The sequence below is a fragment of the Perca fluviatilis genome, chromosome 21 (genome assembly GCF_010015445.1).
Source record: "Perca fluviatilis chromosome 21, GENO_Pfluv_1.0, whole genome shotgun sequence".
Classification (NCBI taxonomy): Eukaryota; Metazoa; Chordata; class Actinopteri; order Perciformes; family Percidae; genus Perca; species Perca fluviatilis.
In genome coordinates, this window is record NC_053132.1 from 7,650,347 (window position 1) to 7,671,319 (window position 20,973).

At 41.0% G+C, this 20,973-nt stretch overlaps 1 protein-coding gene across 4 annotated transcripts; it reads right to left on the reverse strand.

Moving 5' to 3' along the window:
* Nucleotides 1–145: 145 nt before the first annotated feature.
* nbr1a (NBR1 autophagy cargo receptor a) lies at nt 146–20,636 on the reverse strand. 4 transcript variants are annotated; one of them, XM_039787639.1, is made up of 22 exons: nt 20,417–20,636; nt 20,012–20,074; nt 19,605–19,623; nt 19,388–19,410; nt 18,792–18,974; nt 18,330–18,407; nt 17,977–18,200; nt 14,814–14,933; nt 14,244–14,543; nt 13,740–13,899; nt 13,105–13,353; nt 10,235–10,357; nt 9,966–10,041; nt 9,677–9,787; nt 9,004–9,183; nt 8,355–8,522; nt 6,439–6,590; nt 4,809–5,269; nt 3,725–3,810; nt 3,154–3,241; nt 2,768–2,867; nt 146–381 (listed from the first exon to the last, which is right to left on the reverse strand). In XM_039787639.1, the coding sequence occupies exons 1-22, from the start codon at nt 20,516–20,518 to the stop codon at nt 193–195; spliced, it is 3,255 nt and encodes a 1,084-aa protein (XP_039643573.1). In that variant the 5' UTR covers nt 20,519–20,636; the 3' UTR covers nt 146–192. The 4 variants fall into 4 exon arrangements, with proteins under 4 accessions (XP_039643573.1, XP_039643576.1, XP_039643575.1 ...); XM_039787640.1 differs by having other exon boundaries at nt 246–381; nt 2,768–2,859; XM_039787642.1 differs by lacking the exon at nt 14,244–14,543.
* Nucleotides 20,637–20,973: the final 337 nt, after the last annotated feature.

The following is a 20,973-nucleotide window of genomic DNA, read 5'->3' on the forward strand; positions in this document are numbered from 1 at the left end:
CACAAATCATGAACAGGTTTTCTCCTTTTTACATAATTCAAACAAAATCTAGAGACACTGGAAAGGGTGATATACATATGCAGGTCGTAATCTAAATATTCTCTTTACATTACGGTATGTTTAAAAGTCAAATCAATTCTCATTAGTAGCATTTTTTTTTTTTTTTTTTTAACTCCACAGATTCCCCTTCTCTCAGTGCTTAGTGTTGACAGCTTTGTTCTGGCCGTCTTCGGCTATCTGCACCAGCTCGTTGACGGTGTGCAGAAGGCTGTAGCCGTGTTTCCTCAGCAGCCGCTGGTTCAGACGCTGGTCTCTGAAGCCCATCTCCAGCAGCATCGCCATCAGGGAGGGGTCCTGCCTGGTGGCTGGGTCGATGCCTCGCTGGAGGGGGGGGAGCAACAGAGGATGAGACTAACGATTATTCTCACGGTCGTTTGTTTGGTCTATAAAATGTTAGAAAATGGTGAAAAATGTCGATTGTCTTTTCCATTTTTTAAAGCAACGCCGAAGCGCTTTTCCTCTTCGGTCCCCCTACAGGTTGGAAGCGGAATGGTCCATTACCGTTCTCATTCCAACTACAGATTGGTTGTTCTCACTACTTGCACTGCTGACCCTCAACGCCCACAATCTCCACCACCTACTGTAGCTGCAGTGGCTCCTCAGAACATTTTCTATCTTTTTATGACATTCAACAATATTAATATTTCAAGAATCTAGCCAAGCCCTGTCAAAAGACGATCATTTTTCAGCGCCCAGGAAGCAGCTACAACAGCCATACAAACACTAAAAGATGAAGAGCTGAAATACACTTTTGTCCTTTTCTGAACTACAACTCCCAGCTCCCTCTGACCAACACATGATCTGGCAAACCTGCATAGCGCGGTTATAACCGATAGAAGGCCGCAAAGCGAATGCAGAAGTGCCGTTCACCCTGTTACGAGTTGGTGAACCACTGAAACCATTTTGGAAACATTATTTTAAAAAGGTAGAAAAGAATCTTTGGTGTTGCTTTAAATTTGGAATGTCTTGTTTTGTCCACAACTCAAAGCTATTCAGTTTACTATTGGAAGGTATTTTATTGTGTTACGTCTCAGTTGAAGGTTAAGAGGAAGTTACAGTAAACCATAAGAGCTTTTATTGTGACGGGTAAAACGGAAGTGGATAAAGTGTTGTATTGACTGGCCGCTGACTGCGTTGGGGTTTTAATAAAGTGGTCTATATCCTTGACGTTCCACTTCCGGGATTCCTCCGGTGCTGCAGGAAATTCCGCCGAATGCATGTGTGTCCGTTTCCTTCCACTTCCTTTGTGTTGTAATTTTTTAAACGGCGGTGGATTTCTGAGGACTATGGTTAACTGCTCCTCAGATCTCTGCAGGGTAAATCCAGACAGCTAGCTAGACTATCTGTCCAATCTCAGTTTTTTCTCTCACAACTATTTTACAGTGGCTCCGTGCAGAGCTTAGCACAGGATCCGGTATTGGAGACTGCACTATTCAGTATGACACAATGTGCCCTGCTATGACATGAACTACAATGACTACCTTTGAAGTCACTGTTCCATTATCCTTATTATGACTATTATCGCCACTGTTCATCACACCCCCAAACGGCCCCGTCAGACACCGCCTACCAAGAGTCTGGGTCTGCCGAGGTTTCTTCCTAAAAGGGAGTTTTTCCTTGCCACTGTCGCGATAGCCATTGCTAATGTTTGCTCTTTAGGGAATTACTGTAATTGTTGGGGCTTTGGAAATTATAGAGTGCGGTCTGGACCTACTCTATCTGTTAAGTGTTTCGAGATAACTCTTGTTATGATTTGATACTATAAATAAAACTGAATTGAAATTGAATTGAAATAAAGTGAGACGTGCAGTGCCGTCTTGGTTCCGGCATTGCAAGCCTGGGTTTCTTTATTTGATAGTCAAAGCTGAGTCTAGGCAATATAATACACCCTCGGTTACATTGGTGGGATATTTTCTCCATTGAGGCCCATCGTAAGTTTACTACATCGTTTGTCAAGTTGAGTCACTTGGCGTTAGCCACTGCTAACTCTGCGCTAGCTTAACTTTTTACAGTGTACAGCAGCACGAGTATTAGATTCCGCTCGTTGTGCCTCGGGCGTTTTCTCGTTCTAGTAAAAGTTAGAGAGGGTAGTAAGAGGAAAGAAGAAGAAACGACACAATAGCCGCTTTCCGACCGGAGGGATTTTTGCAGTTCCTAGAACATAACGTTCCTAGAACCCTTTATTTCTCGTATTCCGACTGGACCAATTTGGGGATTATTAAAGTTCCTCTGGCCACAGTTCCTGTAACTCTTTCAGCTCCTACTTCAGGGCAGGGTCTTTTCTCTTTTCCGCATAGTGGTGGTTAGATGGCTGTGTTATAACAACAAAAGGTCAGTTCTGATGGACACTTAGCCAGTGTGAATGCAAATAGAAAAAAAACGGTTTTGAGGGAGAGTAGTTAGTAGAACTGTTTAGAAGTAGACTGTTCCTATAACTACGTTCCTGTAACTACTCGGTCGGAAAGAGGCTAATGTGGAAGTTTGAGAACTTTTTTTTTTTTTTTTTCATGAATGAATGACTCAAACCGATTCAGTTATTAAAAAACTTTAAAATTAAAGTAATTTAATAGTTGACAACTAATCGATTAATCGAATAATCCTTGCAGCTCTAAATCTTACCCACTTATAGGAATGTAATCTTGTCACTATAACTGTAACATATTTGTTGCTATGCATGATGTTTAGACAGGGTTTCTGTGCGATGTACCTGTATTGAGCAGTTTGGTCCAGTGAAGAGAGCTTTATAAGCGGACGCTGCCACAGAAAGGGCGCCCTTGACAAGCCCCTCTGTGATGCCTCCTTGGCCCCTTGTATAAAGACAGGGATGTGGTTATGCTGGGTTACATCACAGAGAACAATGTGTTCCAGTTGGACTTGTTTTGAACAAAAAGCACACAGGTTAGAAACCTAAGTTAAGAGGTGGATCACATTGCTTTATGTGATAATACAGAGTCTTTGTTAGAAGTTAGAGTAGATCAGGCTGTTATATAAGAAGATGATGAAGACAGATAAACGCAGTCAACACAAAAGAGTAACTAAAGCAAGAGTTTCCTTCATAAAAACGGAAACAACAAGTTTTACACTGAATTGCACCTTGGCTGCAAAGCGTTGCTGGGTCTGGGGTTATATGTCTCAAAGGCACTGGATGCTGAGCCGGCTGATCTTGACAAACCAGATGATACTGCAGAACACACACACACACACACACACACACACACACACACACACACACACACACACACACACACACACACACACACACACACACACACACACACACACACACACACACACACACACACACACACACACACACACACACACACACACACACACACACACACACACACACAATTAGGGGAGGGACGGAGCATTCTGCTGAAGCAACTGATCCTAAAAGCTTGAGTGCAATCTCACTTCCTGTATCTCAACAAAGGGCAAAATGTGTTTCCTTTCTGTGAGGCAACACTGAAGTTGAACATTCAAAGTACTAAAAAAACAAGCTGTTATATATTGATACTGGTGCGTTTGTGTGTGTGTGTGTGTGAGTGTGTTCTGAGTGAACAGATGCATGAATGGTAAACATCTTATGTGCCATGAGTGCCAGTATGTACTATGATACTGTCATGTGCTTATGTCCAGTCATTCAAACAGTAAAACTCACCATTTAGGTGGACCCTTGGTTGGTGTGGCTCATATGGGCCACAGGCTGGAGGACTGGGGTCCTCAGCCAGGTACAGTGCCTCAGACCTGAAACATACAGGAAATAATAGTAGTAGGAAGTAAACCATATACAAGCTGTAGCAGGGAGATACAAATTGGACTGGGATCATTTCTAGGTACCCTTGTATTTTAAATTATAAATGTGAATATTTAATGGGTACAATCAACAGTTGGAAATTGCATGATATTTTGGATAATATTTTCTTTTTCCTACATTTTGTTCTCAAAAAATAACAAATTCCAAGTTTTTCTCACTGCAAGAAGACCCTGATATTCTCTTGCAAAACATCAACTGTTATTCTTATACTGGGCTTTGACTTCCCGATGCTCACTCCACTTTTTGGCCCACTTCACTATGTGCATTGATACCAGACAAGTTTAGCAGGAAATGGGACCCATTTCTAAGCACGAGAACATAAAATCTATGAGAAATACAGTTTAAATACACAAAATATATATACAAATTTTAGGGCTGTCAATCGATTAAAATATGAAAAAAAACCATGATTAATCGCGTGATTGTCCATAGTTAACGCGCGATTAATTGCAAATGAATGGTGCATTTTAGTATCTGTTCTAAATGTACTTTAAAAAGGGATGTTTTTCAAGCTTTTAACGCTCCGGTGGTATTTCAGACTCGACTACTCTGGTGGTAACTAAATTCACATCGACAGTACGTGCAAATTACTTCTGGAAGGGGCTTTAAAAATGCAACATGCCATTCAAAAGACCCTTTTCTTTATCCATTTCTGCTCAAGGAGCACAACGTTCCTGCTGCATCGCTTCCTGATTCCACAAACGACGGCGCAGCCCTAGGCCCTAATCACAGAACACACGTGCGTCAATCGCGCGTCAGAAAAATGAGTGGCGTTGGAAGGAATTTGCGTGAACTCGTTATTAACGCGTTCATTTTGACAGCCCTTAAAAACGTATCCACAATATCGCTGTTGAGATATTTGAAATGGTTTGTTTTAATGCCTCCTGTAGGTTTCTGAACTGCACAGGGACCATTTGACTGATCTAACCTGGGGGAGTAGAGCGTCGGTGGAGGCAGCAGGGGGTCAGGCAGCACTGGTGGTGGCACCACTTCAGGGGTCAGCGTCACAGCGTCCAGGGTTTGGGAGGCGCACAGCATCTGGTTCACGCTGCTGTGGGCGGGGGGGGCCGCCGGAGGCCACGTGTTCACGGACGAATCCTCCGCATCGACTACCTCCGCCTCGTCCTGCCTCTCTCTCAGCGGTGCCACCTCGCCTGGCTCAGAGTTGGAGTCTTCCTCTTCCTCCTCCTCTTCCTCTTCCTCCCCCTCCTGCTGTGTGTCTGGCTCGGCTGAGGTCACATCATCATCGTCAGCAGCAGCAGCAGCGTCGGGCTGCGACATGGCGGAGCTGTACATGGACTCGCCCAGAGGCCGGCTGGTGTCGAAGCAGTCCGGGAGGACAATGATGTAATCGTCACAGGAGGAGACTGAGGAGGTCTGGCTGCTGACCTGAGACACAGGAGGACAAGATGGAGACATGTATGGACTTTGATCCATGAGAACGACTACACCAACAACTTCTAACTAGGGCTGGGTATCGTTCAATCATTTTTGATACCGATCCCAATACCGTGACTTCAATACCGGCTCCTAAATGATACTTTTTTTTCCCCGATACCGATTTTATAAAACAAAAATAAATTACAATATTACACAATACGGTACAAATCTTTATTTTTTTTTTCACCTCCTACTACGTCAGCCCCGTCTCTGTGTAATGTAGTTTTTCCTGCGTGTGTCTCTACGACCTGTAACGTTAGACAGCCAATCACAGACATTATTAGATCTTATTGGCAGACTGATGCCGATGACATTTACTCCTTAGGGATTATAATTGGGTATTACTATAGATACTACAGAGGCAATTCAGTCGGTGCCTATTGTATTGAATTTGGTACCCAGCCCTGGTCAGGCTATCACCAGACCAAGCTCAATCTTTTAAGATTGGACATTAGTCTGGAGAGTCTGCTCTGTATTTTCTACGGCACAAGAGGCGTGGTCAACGGGCATAGTTCAAATGACTCTGTACACAATTGGATAGTCCTTCAACCAATCAGACCAATAATCCGGGTGACGTACAGCTGAACTCCATTCTTTTGGCCACCAGCAGGGCTAGCTGGTAAATTAGGCTTTTACCATAGCAGGTCGGTAGTAAGGCAAACACATCCTTCTCTTTTAGGAATTGTTCCAGGGCAGTTTCTGTTCCGTTTCCAGAGAAAACTCGCAGCGACAGTGGCATCAACGGGTTGCTGTGCTTCGGTGGCCGCCTTGTTGAATGTAAACAAGAAGCTGCTTGCTGTCGCTTCTCTATCGTCATCGTGTTAAACCCGCCAATAGCGCGCCAGGTGGATAAGCCAGTTTGTGATTGTTCCCCGCAGATTTGTAACGGAAGCAGGATAGATAAACGTACAGGTTTCCAGCCTGAGCTGCAGGGCGGAATCAAATCGCAGGCAGATGGGGCTGGGTTTACCCGGTCTAACCTAACCTCATTATTCCAGAATGTGCATTTACTGTTAAGGTTTTGTCTTCTCTGGCATCGTCCCTTTGAGACTCATCATTTATGAGCCGCTTTGTCCTATAAAACATAAGTGTCAGCACAAAAAGGTTAAAAACCTCACCTCCTCCCAATCTTCTCCTTTGGTTCCGCCCTCCTCCCTCTCGTCTTGACTGTCCCTCATGTTCTCCAGGTCATCCAGGACCATGACCTCTTCATCCTCGTTATCTTGATGTGAGCTGATATGTAGGTTTTCATTCGCCGGTTCCAGCAGAACTTAAAAAAAAAAAAAAAAAACACACACACAAATGAGCATCTAAAAATTGCAGTTGAGGCTAAATGTATAATTACCACAACAGTTATGACATGGAACTGAAAACACAATAGTTTTAAGTAGGGATGGGTATCGTAAAAAAAATTCCCAATACCGGTACCTTGACTTCGATACCGGTTCGATACCAATTTTATAAAACAACATTACACATTTGGTTCAAATCTTTTTATTTATTTTTTAGCTCCTACTACGTGAGCTCTGTCTCTGTGCGTAACGTTAAGTTTTTCCTGCGTGTCTCTACGACTTGTAACGTTAGACAGCCAATCAAAAACATTATTATGCATGCTCATTGGCTCACTGACGCTGATGAGATTTACTCCTTAGGTATTGAAATTGGATAATGAATGATGAGGCATTTTTCGATACTCGATACTTTAGAGGCGATTCGGTCGGTGCCTAAAATTCGGTATCCAGTCCTAGTTTTATGATAAGTTAAATCAAGTCGTCCTCCTGTTTTTTGTTTTTATTTAAAGTGACTAAATGTAACTTTTAAAAGGTTTCTGAAACTGTGTAGTGTTCCATCTGATGATCATAAATGACCTGTAACAGCAAACGAGACTAACAGTGGAAAGAACGCTAGTTTTATTTAGTTTTTATTGATGCCTCTGGCCGGGTCTGAATTTCCCCGCAAAGTCACAAAAGCATTGACGGCAGGTAGACGGCGCTACAGAGCACACATTCTGAAGGGTCACAGATTTTGTCTGAACACCGGAAAAGCCTGTGTTAGTGTGTCCATCCAGGAAAAAGGTAGCAGGGGATGTCTTTATGTAGGCCAAGTTGTATTTTTATTTTATTTTAGAAGTTATGTGCTGTAGTTATGGCTGATACTGGGGCAGGGCCATCACAGGAAAGAAATTAAATTAAACGAAGAACAACTAAAAGCTAAAAGGGAAAGTGAAAGACAACGTGCAAAACCAAGTCACACTCGGTCGAGCTTTCAACAGATGGAGACAATTACGGAATTTTAAATGATTCAAAAACGTCCCCGAATTTGCCCTCAGGTATGTCATATTTCTATTTCATTCATAAAATAACTTAAATCCAGGCGCTGTCTTTGTACATCATTAGCTGACATTAAATTGCGTCCCCCTTCCATTGAGCGCGGACGTTTTATTCCATTTAGTCCGTGTTTGTGTTGCCCTACTATTTTCTATTCCCTCGTCCACCTGTACCTGTGTAAAGCATCCTTGGGATTTAATGAAATGCGCTATATTAATCTAAGTTATTACTACGTTGGTTGCTTCAACAATCTCTTATTGCTTTGGCTCGTGACACAGTGACAGTGATACCCGGTTTAGCTCACGATACGTCCAAAGTAGGCTAAGTTATAGTATGCAACACTTGAAATGCAACGATGTATCTGTAACGTATTCTCTTATTGAAAATGAACAATTTTCTTTCCAAGCAAAATATTCATTGTGACTATATGATCTCCCTGTAACACTAACTCAGTAATCTACAGTGGGCAATAAAGCACCGTAAAGAAAAGACCTTTGCGACAGCAGGTGTGGTAAAAAAAAACACTACGGCTTTTGTCCAAAGGGGCCGCTAGAATCAACACAAACTGAAAGTTACATATAGCCACTTTAAATACGTGTCAATGTATTAAACTGAAAAAAATAAGTGAGGCGAAAATTTAGAAAAATCTGAAAAGAAATCAGAAGCTGAATTGGAAACAGATCTAATCGTGGGAGTCATCCTCTGACCTGGCCTTGTCTCCTCTTCCTGGCTGATCTGGTTGAGGCCGGTGTTGAGAGGCAGAGCTGAACTCTCAAGTCTAACGGCGCAGATCTCCTCATTTCCCTCTTGCACCGTCTCCATCTTCTCAGCCTCTACAGCTCTCTCGAAGCAAAAGCTGGTGCCCCGGGAAACAACTGAAACCAAATGGAATCAGAGCACCTCATTATACAGCAACTTTTAAAAACATAAAAATATACTGTATTTCTTAACATAGGTTTGTTAGATTGTGGTCACAGTATATAACAACAGTAGGGCTGCGACTAATTATTTTCATTATCCTGCAGATTATTATCTCGACTAACCAATTAAAATCAGTTGGTCCATAACATGTCTCAAAACAGTAAAAAAATGTCCATCCTTGATTCTCAAAGTGCAAGAACTTTAAATGTCTTGTTGTGTCCAAAACCCAAAGAGATTCACTTTAATATGATAGAAAACAGAGAAAAGCGTCATGTTTGAGAGGCTGAAAACAGCATTTTCTTCCATTTTTAATTAATTGATTATCAAAATAGTTGGCGATTATTTTTCCGTCGACAGACAAATCGATTAGTCGACTCGTGTACGCAGCTCTAACTAGTAAGAAGTGCGATTGTGGGAGGCACAGTGGCTCCTCACCCTGTGGTTTGTGGCTGCTGTGCTGGGCTCTGCGCAGGGGTCTGTGATCAGGGGCCTCCTCTAAGGCGAGGGAGCGGATGACCGTCTCGCAGAGGAACTGGGCTCCGCTGATCTCCTCCTCCCTGTCCTCCTCCCGGGTCACAGGGTCCAGCAGCTCCGTCTGCTGCCTCAGTTTCGCTCCTAGGCACATATTAAAAGAATAACCCACTGACAGTGTCGGGCAAGTTACCCAGGAAGTGTAATAGGTTACTCTGATTCTCCCCTGGTTCCGGTTTTGTTCCATTCTCCGACATACCACACCGGGAGCGTCTCAGAAGGGGAGCGTCTTGCCTGCCCGACTCACAGATTTTAATCGTCTCTACTTTGTACTTTACAGAACAATCACGTGTTTATTAAGCTAGTGTCTAGGCTAGGCTCGAGCCGCTAGCCTCAAAATACAAATCTGTTGGCATTCCCAGTTCAAATTTAGCTCAACAGTTAAAAAAAAAAACATCTCCAGTGAGAGTTACCTTTACATAAATCTGCTTAAATGATACGCAATATTTTTGCCTCAGCTGATTTTTTTTTCTCTCACTTGAGTTGCATCTTCTTCAAGGAACAGCCAACATCACATTCATACTAAGCACACACTGTACTCTGGAGGGGTTTTTTTTTAGCACACAACCGGTCTTACCAAAAAGTTTTCGGACCCCTGTGACTTCTGCGTCTTCTTTCATCTGGGAAATGATGGCCTTCTCCAACACTGGTGCATCATGGGGCAGAGGAGATATGCAGGGAGTCAAATCTACAAATTAGGTAGGAGAAACACAACACAGTTTAACCACTTAAGACTTGGAAACTAGAGAAATGTAGTCAAGCCATCAAGTTTCCTACAAAAGCCAAGGCAATTTTGGACATTGCATAAGAAACTATTTCTGTTAAATCACTTTCTCCAGTGTTTAAAAGCGTCATATATTACTTACCCACAGGAGTGTTGTTAGGAACCTTCTCCAACTCTTGCACAATATTTATATCCAGCAACTCAAATGACAGTAGATCCTGAAAAGAAAAAAAAGAAAAAAAAAAAACAGAAGACATGCAGGGAGTATGAAGGATGTTCAGCTGATCAATCTACAGTATGTTTGTGCTGTCACAGAACACAGCAGTGTGTGTCATCAAAAACTAAGCAGGAGTATTGACTGAAACTACACGTTTCGGCTAGCTGAATGTCAGATCTTTTCGGAGTGTGCACCTGTGCAGTGAGGAGGTCAACTGAGGGGAAGTAGTAGTCCTCGTGGTTCAGGTCTACAAACAAGCCAGGGTCGCTGTCCCTGGCCCTAACCTCCTCCTTCTCCACTGGCCTCACCTCCTCCTTCTGGAGCACACAAGAATGGCATCATGAGTAACAGGGACTACAGGGTGCATGCAAAGACGCGTTCCACCGGAAAATCTTTTTAAGAGTAAGACACAAGTACAGCGTCCCTATGGATTTAAGGATTCCAGTATTATTATGGGTGATCCGGTTTTTTCAAATCCTAAAATCACACCTGTTTACATGAACGGTTTCCTTTATTACCCAGGAACCACACAGACTGCAATGCATTTTTTATACTGCCATATTCATGTTGAACATTGAATTGGAGCTGGGCGATATGAAAAAAAAAAAATCGAATATCACGATATTTTTGACCAAATACCTCAATATCGATATTGCGGAGATAATGTAGGGTTGACAATTTGTGCTTACAAAAGAATATTTACACAATGAGATTTTTGATAAATAATCATCATTAATGTGTATATCATAACTAGGTGGGTAAAGGCAAATAATAGAAAAGCTAGAACAGTCTGGTAAAATGTAATCACTTTTACTGTAGTTACACAAATACAAATTACTATATGTGTGGAACACTTCCACCCATCACATATCACAGATCATTTGTATTTGTGCCGGCATTTATGTCTTACTAGGGCTGGGCAATATATCGAAATTGTGAAATAAGACTGGATATCGTCTCCGATTTTGGAGTGTTATTTGTCCTGGTTTTAAAGATGTAGCCTTTAAAACCAGGGACAGATAACACTTGTGTCATTTCACGATATATTACGATATCCAAAATCGGAGAAGATATCCAGTCTCATATCACGTTATCGATATAATATTAATATAGTGCCCAACCCTACTTTGAATTTGACCCAATTTAGATCTAAATTACTTTAAAAAAAAAGAAATCTGGAAAAGGCATTTGTGGTGGAAGAAGTGCTCCGATCCATTCAGACTAAATCAGGCGGTCCAGCGAGTCGCCCCCAGGGTTCTGCAACGGTGGGAGGGTCACTTAAATGGCCCATTTGTGTGACGTCCTGTTGTGTTCTTTAATTTTTACTTCACATTTCACAATTATTGGTTTCCGGTCAGATCGTTTATAGATCTCGACGTTCCCGACTGCATTTGAAGGCAGCTTCATTTCCCAGAGAAAGAAAGAAAGAAAGACGGAGCAACTGTGCTTTGTTGTTGCAGGAAAAGTAAACGGTTACACAAACTCCTGGGCAGTTAAGTGCTCGTGTTTCGTTTTTTTTTTTTACCCCCATAGTGTTTTAAAACGTTCTGGTGGCAGTGATGTTTACTGTACGGGACTCCCACACCGCCTCAAAACAGACTGACGAAGTCTGATCGGCGGTTCCATGACTGGCCACTGCAGGGTGACGTCGGGTTGTGTTACGTGTGTCTCAACTTCTTTGCTGTAGGCCGCTGTGCTTTCAGCTCCCTCCTGCAGCTCCCACCGCCGCAGCCTAAACGCACTACCCCCTTCAAAATGAATGGAAATACTTGCGTTTTCGCCGGACCGCCTGATGACTGCTGCAGTCTATGTGAACGCAGCCTTAGTTGATTAAAAGTATCAGTGCAACGAGTAAAGGTCCTGCCTTACTTACAAAGAATTATAGAAGTATCATCAAAACTAAAAGTACCGGCTATGCAGTATAATGTCCCATAATTAGATTGTTCATACAGTACAGGCCAAAAGTTTGGACACACCTTCTCATTCAATGTGTTTCTTTATTTTCATGACCATTTACATTGTAGATTCTCACTGAAGGTATCAAAACTATGAATGAACACATATGGAATTATGTACTTAACAAAAAAGTGTGAAATAACTGAAAATTATATTTTTCAACCTTTGCTTTTTTTTTTTCTTCCCTTATTAACAAAAAAGCAAAGGGTGGCTACTTTGAAGAATCTAAAATATAAGGCATGTTTTCACACTTTTTTGTTAAGTACATAATTCCATATGTGTTCATTCATAGTTTTGATGCCTTCAGTGAGAATCTACAATGTAAATAGTCATGGAAATAAAAAGGAAACACATTGAATGAGAAGGTGTGTCCAAACTTTTGGCCTGTACTGTATGTGTAAGCAGTGTTTTACTGTTGTAGCGGGTTGGGGTGGAGACCATTTTAACTTTAAGATACAGTCAGGTTGTTTTGTCCAGTGGTTCCCAACCTAAGGGTTGGGCCCCTTAAAAGGTCCAGCAGATAAATCTGAGGGGTCATGACATGATTATTTGGGAGAGGAAAGAAAGTTCTGCTACGAAAATCTGTTTTCATGTCGCTAATCTTTGCTTTTTTGTGAAATATTGGATAATTTTACCTCTTTGGGCCTTAAAGAGTTGAAACAATCTGAGAGGGAAAATCCCTGAATGGCTGACAACTCATCTGAAACATGACAAGGGCCCTAAGCAGACACAGTTTTTTTTTGTAAGCCCCACTCCAAGTGGTTTGGAACTTGTGGTTTAATCTCAACATTGTTCTGTATTTTAAAAAGTTATCCAAGTTTATTTTTTCATAATGCAAAAACCTACTCTGCAAAGTAACTAGTAATTCTATCTGTCAAATAAATGTAGTGCAGAAAGAAAATACATTAGTTCCCTTTTGAAATGTAGTAGAGTAGAAGTATAAAGTAACATAAAATGGATATACTCAAGTAAAGTACTTGAGTAAATCTACTTAGTTACTTTTCATCGCTGATCAGGTATCACAAATAATGCCATAATCTAGGTGTGCATGTCAACAGTGGATGTTCTCGCTGCAGCAGTACAGGGTGTCATTGGATTTCAGACTTGCCAGTCGTTTGCTCTGATGCCCGAGTGTGTTGCGGCCGTCGCCGGGGTCGACCACGATGCTGCACCAGATACGCGGGCCAAACTGACACCCGCAGTGCGCCAGCCGCCAGTGGGAGGTGTACGTCCCCTCCATCACAGGAGCGACAAAGGCCACACTGACCACTCCCACTTGTCCGGGCAGCAGCAAGGGGACCGGCATCTCCCTCTTCTCCTCTGATGCCAGGCCGAGGTTTCCCCACATGAACACTAGCTGGGTGCACGTACACACATACACAAAACACAAAATAGGAATACACATGCGAAAAGCACAAAGACGAGAGCATGCAGCCAAAGTCACACAGCAGAAAAATTATATTTGCTCAAGTGAGGGAGGGAGACACACACACACACACACACACACACACACACAATGACAAAGACTTAAAAACTTAAACCATAAAACAGATTTAACTGAATTCAAATAATAAACCTCTCAGACAGAAAAGGCATTAGTAGTATTAGCCTGGGTAAGAAATCTTAGCTGGTGTTAGTGGATAAGAAGTAGGCAATGAGCTGAGTGGGGACTCAAAGTGGAAGTGAAGCAGGGGGGGGGACAAGAGAGAGTGGGGCTGCCCTCTCGGCGGGTGGGAGGGGTACCTTAGTCTCTGAGGTCCAGCTGATAGTGCCCGAGTTCCTCATCTTCCAGTATTTGATGAACTTGGTACCAGGCTCCAGACAGGTGCCGTCCGGCAGATTTTCGTCCAGAAACAAGGCAGCCATAGTAGGAACCAAGGACGTGTGCGAGACCCCGGGACTCCTAGTTTCAAGTGTACAGAGCATTGTTGAAAATAGCCCTGGTTTCTTATAATACCCATCTCTTTTGTTCTCTACGAAACAAAAAAAGCAGGACCCCAGATTTTTTTTTTGCAGCTCAAAAGCAAATTTTCTTAGAAAATCTATGAAGCAGCAGCAGCAGTTTTCACATTGAGGTAGTTCCAACATTTTCCACCACCCCAGAGCAGCCAGCGATACACTCATACAGACTAGATTACAAAGATGGCATATTTTGATTTCTTTTCTCGGAAAAAAAAGACTTTATTGCATCCATGCTGGGTTTGAGGTACCCAGCACTGGCGGACGCCCTTCCGAGGTGGCGCTTACTCTGGACTGGAGGCCTGGGGATCAGGGGCCGGGACAGGGATGGAACCTTGGGCTGGGGCTGGACCTGAGGCTGTTTCTGAGGCAGCAGGGGGGGGTATGGCTGGGACCTGGGTGGAGGCGCAGGCCATGTTTGTCAGGTTGGCTCTGCCTGAGGTAGACGGCCCACTCCATTGCAGCCCCCTCTTCTCCAGTCTCAGTTTCTTCTTGATTTCCTTCACTTCAGCTCTTAGCTGCCTCCTTTCAGCTTTGAGGCGCTGTCGCTCGGCCTTGCGCACTGTCCTGTCTCCTCGCCTTGGGAACCTGGTTTGAAATGTCATCAGGAACACCTATTTGTTGACTATCAAGAGTTTATTTTCCAAGAACAAAAACACATACACACTCATAATGCATTATTTTCAGTAATCTAGCTGCTAACACATTTTGCAGTCCTGCTTTTGCATCTATTCATAGTTATGTTTTCCTCCAATAAAGCAGAAGAAGTGATAGCAAAAAGGGCTAGCACTGTTGCAAGTAACAATGTCTTATTGTTTCAAGAAGTGGGAAGATTGATCCTCGCTCTTGGGGGTTTACCTCAACTCTCCCGACATTCCATGCTCGGGGATGGAGAGAGGTGTCTTGGTTCTCACGAGGTTGTGGCTGGGGTCATGGCTATGTCTGCACATCTCACACAGGATGCAGGACGGGCACACACTGCCAGGGAACAAGCCAACAAAAACATCAATATCATAAAGCCTCACGGAACACGCGAGAAAAAAGTATCTCACAAAAAAAAAAAAAAGAACAAACTCATGAAAGACACAAAAGGTCTTAAGTGCCTTCTCTCCAGGAACTGTACGCCTCCAGGACGCCGAGGCGGGCAGGAAAGATTGTAGCCGATCACTTTCACCCCGGACACAGACTGTTTGAGCCCCTCCCCTTCTGGCAGGGGGCTGCGGTCCATCAGGACCAAAACATCATGCCACAAAAACAGTTTCTTCCCCTCAGTGGGGCCCCGAACACCCACTGACTGACACCTTAATCCTACATCCTGTCCCCTGCACAGTCTATATATCCTAAACATTTGCACATCCCTCTACATTTTTGGACATTCTGCACTAACCCAATTAATGCTAACTAGTTGTATGTATGTATGTATGTATGTATGTATGTATGTATGTATGTATGTGTGTATATATAAAAATATACACAGTACAGGCCAAAAGTTTGGACACACTTTCTCATTCAATGTGTTTCTTTTTTTTTTTTTTTTTTTTTTTTTTTTTTTTTTTCACCAAAAAACACAAAAAAAATAATTAAAAAAAAAATAAATTTTTTATTAAAAAAAAAAAAAAAAAAAAATAAAACAATTTTTTTTTTTTTTTTTTTTTTTTTTCACCCTTTTTTTTTTTTTTTTTTTCTTTTTCCTTCTTTTTTTTTTTTTTTTTTTTTTTTTTTTTTTTTTTTTTTTTTTTTTTTTTTTTTTTTTTTTTTTTTTTTTTTTTTTTTTTTTTTTTTTTTTTTTTTTTATTTTTTTTATTATTAAAAATTATAATTTTTTTATTTTAATATATTTAATATTTATTTTTTTTTTATTTTTTTTTTTTTTTTTTTTTTATTTTTTTTTTTTTTTTTTTTTTTTTTTTTTTTTTTTTTTTTTTATTTTTAATAATATAAAAAATATAAAAAAAAAAAAAACTCATTGAATGAGAAAGTATGTCCAATCTTTTGGCCTGTGTATGTATATATATATATATATATATATATATATATATATATACATATATATATATATATACACACACACACATATATATATATATACAGTGCCTTGCGAAAGTATTCGGCCCCCTTGAACTTTTCGACCTTTTGTCACATTTCAGGCCTCAAACATAAAGATATAAAACTGTAATTTTTTGTGAAGAATCAACAACAAGTGGGACACAATCATGAAGTGGAACGAAATTTATTGGATATTTCAAACCTTTTAAACAAATAAAAAACTGAAATATTGGGCGTGCAAAATTATTCAGCCCCTTTAAGTTAATACTTTGTAGCGCCACCTTTTGCTGCGATTACAGCTGTAAGTCGCTTGGGGTATGTCTCTATCAGTTTTGCACATCGAGAGACTGACATTTTTGCCCATTCCTCCTTGCAAAACAGCTCGAGCTCAGTGAGGTTGGATGGAGAGCGTTTGTGAACAGCAGTTTTCAGTTCTTTCCACAGATTCTAGATTGGATTCAGGTCTGGACTTTGACTTGGCCATTCTAACACCTGGATATGTTTATTTGTGAACCATTCCATTGTAGATTTTGCTTTATGTTTTGGATCATTGTCTTGTTGGAAGACAAATCTCCGTCCCAGTCTCAGGTCTTTTGCAGACTCCATCAGGTTTTCTTCCAGAATGGTCCTGTATTTGGCTCCATCCATCTTCCCATCAATTTTAACCATCTTCCCTGTCCCTGCTGAAGAAAGGCAGGCCCAAACCGTGATGCTGCCACCACCATGTTTGACAGTGGGGATGGTGTGTTCAGGGTGATGAGCTGTGTTGCTTTTACGCCAAACATAATGTTTTGCATTGTTGCCAAAAAGTTCGATTTTGGTTTCATCTGACCACAGCACCTTCTTCCACATGTTTGGTGTGTCTCCCAGGTGGCTTTTGGCAAACTTTAAACGCAAATTTTTATGGATATCTTTAAGAAATGGCTTTCTTCTTGCCACTCTTCCATAAAGGCCAGATTTGTGCAGTATACGACTGATTGTTGTCCTATGGACAGAGTCTCCCACCTCAGCTGTAGATCTCTGCAGTTCATCCAGAGTGATCATGGGCCTCTTGGCTGCATCTCTGATCAGTCTTCTCATTGTATGAGCTGAAAGTTTAGAGGGATGGCCGGGTCTTGGTAGATTTGTAGTGGTCTGATACTCCTTCCATTTCAATATTATCGCTTGCACAGTGCTCCTTGGGATGTTTAAAGCTTGGGAAATCTTTTTGTATCCAAATCCGGCTTTAAACTTCTCCACAACAGTATCTCGGACCTGCCTGGTGTGTTCCTTGTTCTTCATGATGCTCTCTCTGGCTTTTACACGGACCTCTGAGACTATCACAGAGCAGGTGCATTTATTACGGAGACTTGATTACACACAGCTGGATTCTATTTATCATCATTAGTCATTTAGGTCAACATTGGATCATTCAGAGATCCTCACTGAACTTCTGGGGAGAGTTTGCTGCACTGAAAGTAAAGGGGCTGAATAATTTTGCACCCCACTTTTTAGTTTTTATTTGTTAAAAAAGTTTGAAATAGCCAATGAATTTCGTTCCACTTCATAATTGGGACCCACTTGTTGTTGATTCTTCACAAAAAATTACAGTTTTATATCTTTATGTTTGAGGCCTGAAATGTGGCAAAAGGTCGAAACGTTCAAGGGGGCCGAATACTTTCGCAAGGCACTGTATATATATATATATATATATATATATATGTGTTATTTGTTTCTGTATTTATTGTTTGTTTATATTATTGTTTTTATGTATGCACCTTCAACCAAGACAAATTCCTACTAAGTGCTACTTACCTGGCATGTGACATGTTCAAAGCATAACCGCTGTCACTTATCGATTCATCAGGTGAAACATTTTCAGAATTTGGAAAAACGTGTGCCACGATAAATCTAATTCTGTATCTTACATAAGCCACTTAGTTACCCATTTCCCTCACAATACTTCTTATCATATTAAAATGTTTCCCATGCGTACCTGCACTTGTAGGCCCCTTCAGAGGTGAGTTTGTTGCAGCTGCTGCAGTTCGGGGTGTAGCCAAGGGATCCAGTTGAGGTGGAGGGGCCTGGCCTGGGCCCTATGGGGCCGCCACTAGCTCCACTGGCCTCAAGGGCTCCATCAGATGATTTGTGGGTACAACACTGGCCAGAAAAGTCATTGCACATCCTTTCCACCACCTCTTTCACCACCTCATCTTTAAACTATGAAAACAAGAGTTTGATTTATGTAAGTAGAAGCTAAACATGACTTTTTGGTCAGAGACAACAATATTAATAATGCATCTTAAACACAACCAGTCAAAAAAACAAAATCAAAAATCATTATTTTACCTTCTCCATGTACGATCTAAACCACATGGGAGGGGGGTCATCTTCTGGCTTATTCCCCTTGTTGTCCTTTACTGTGACCTGTATCAAAATACATCAGGTTGTCACATATGCTAAGTTCCATGATCTTACATATTTGAGTTGAGCTTGATTTTAATATTTAGACACAAACTGACGGTTTCACTCCCACAAATCCCGTAAGATTTCAATCATTGCAGAACGCATATGGCAATGGAAGCCTGGTATCTGAGCTAAAGATAAGCTGATTTGAGGCAACAACTACATCCAAATGATATCAGAAATTACAACACAAGAGCCGATAAACAGTTGCTGACACTTGTGCCAAGTAGAATGTAGATTTACGGTGGCTCATTAATGCCAAAAACACTGTAAACACTGCACATGTGAGAGCATACGAGAAGAAGAAAGTGGAGGAATAGGAAGAGAATCCATTTGGTTCCTTACAACGTCTCGCTCTGGGGTGACCTGTGTGCCTTTATCCACCGTTTTGACCCTTGATGGATAAGGAGGAGCAGGCCGGAGGTCTCCTTTCAGCTCCTTCACCTCCGTCTTCAGTGGGCCTCCACAGGCCTGCCCTTTCATCTTGTACACGTTCATGTGCAACTGGTTCCCCTGCTTCTCAGCGCTCTGTGTGGAGAATACAAGCATTAAACACATACAAAGGGAGACTGACACAAAGCAATGTAAGATAATACTATTGCTTTCCTCTGTGTATTCTATACAACTGTAACTATGTGAATGCTGCCACACTGGAACAACTACATATTTGTAAGTATAGTCACAGAGTACATCTTGTCTATGTGATGTATGAGGTCATATTTTCTCGTGTGCGTAGAAAGTATTTTCTTTTCCATCTTCATTCATTGACTGAGTTCTACTGCCACTACAATGTCCACTAAAGTTTCTCATATCCTGCATCCTCTCTCTGCACTTCTGTAATGACATGGACGTGTTAATGTAATTAACTTGTTGACTGTTATGTGCCGTTAAATGTAATCCTGTCTTCATTATTCAAAAGAATTCCAGCAGTGCCCCAGTACCTTGATTGCTTCTTCATATTCATCTGAAATAAAAACAAATCAACAGTAAGTTGCATAGTAACTAATTAATTGCACTATGCCCATATGATATACAGAGTATTTTGCTCCTATCCATCTATCTAGATATTTAAATCTTTATCTCACATGTTTTTGCTTATGTTCTATTTCAAATACATACATTAATTAAGATGAACAAACAAAAAAGTATTTTTCTCACCTTGACTGTTTATGCAAATCTGAAATAAAAGTGAGGTCAGAAGGAGTCAATGAACTTACACCCAACCAACACATCATTATATTATTTTTGCAATGAATGTAAAAAGCAGAGGTGGTAGAAGAAGTTAGTGCATAAACTGAAGGTTATGAACTTCTTTTAAAAATACAAAAATGTTAAATTATCTGGTTATCCTATCTGGCTGAAACATAATTCATATATCGTTCATCCCTACAAATAAATGTAGTGGAGTAAAAGTACTTTATTGGCTTCCAAAATGTAGATGTATAAAGTAGCATAAAATAGAAAAACTCAAGTAAAGTACAAGTACTTCTAAATCGTACTTAAGTACAGTACTAAGTAGAGTAAATGTACTAAAAACGCACACACATTTACATACACTCCCTTACCTCTTCATTATCCTCATCGAAGTATTTGACTTGAAAGTGGTTGATCCCAAAAGACGCTTTGATCTGAAATATAATTTCAAAGAGTTTATTATCAAATTCACAGCAAACATTATGTTATTAAATAAAAATGAAAACTCCCTTCCGTGTTTTGAGAAACATCAATAATTGCACGTTGAAAATTAGCTCTACAGTACAGCTAGCTACTGTACAAACGCATTATAACAAATCCTTGCGTATTTATTGAAGCTATCTTAAAACATTAGCAGTTATGTAGCTACATGTTGTCGCAACAGTATCGACTGTCCTTCAGGTGGTCTATTGTTTACGTGTCTAGGCCATGTCTGGGCCTTTGCTTTTCACCAAACTGCGCCAGCGTTTAGCCAACACGCTCAGCTAGCAGCTTACCCAGGCTTCAACGGACTCCCACTCCAGTTTGTCCAAATCCTGAGCCAAAAATCTCTTCACATTTCCCCGGAAATTGACTTTAATCGTAACAGGCAGCCCCATGTCAGCCGTTTATGAGCATATAATGGCTATCATTTGCGGTGACACCGGCCTATTTGATCCCTGTTGCCCTCGACTGTCTTTTCTTGTTTACATCGTCAGCTGCGTCTAGAAAAATACGGTGACGTTTCCGCGCAGGCGCACTTGAAACCTTTTCTTCTTCAAATAAACAGCGATCCTTTACTTATTGTTTTAACCAGATACATTAGAAAACACACATGAAAGCAAAAAAAAGAAGAAAAACATAAATGAAACAAAATAAAGTCACGCAAAACATGGCAATGGTCAGCAAAGAATAACTAGAAAATAAATGAAGTGAATAGGGAGCACAATCTTACAGTTTTAAGAGCTTAATAGTTTTATGCCGTATTGTCTTAATTTATATAATGTTAGCACTATTTCTTGAACACATTAAAGTGAGGTCTTACTTCAAATTGACTTTAATGAATTTAAAGCTT

Bases quoted from the DNA above. Each gene is read 5' to 3' on its own strand.
- nbr1a (XM_039787639.1), bottom strand. From the start codon at position 20,518: ATGGGGCTGCCTGTTACGATTAAAGTCAATTTCCGGGGAAATGTGAAG. The intron at 18,201-18,329 runs GTAAAATAATGA...TTGTTTTCATAG, and splicing joins TTAGATCGTACATGGAGAAG to TTTAAAGATGAGGTGGTGAA. The intron at 13,900-14,243 runs GTAAGCGCCACC...ACTTGAAACTAG, and splicing joins CCCCAGGCCTCCAGTCCAGA to GAGTCCCGGGGTCTCGCACA.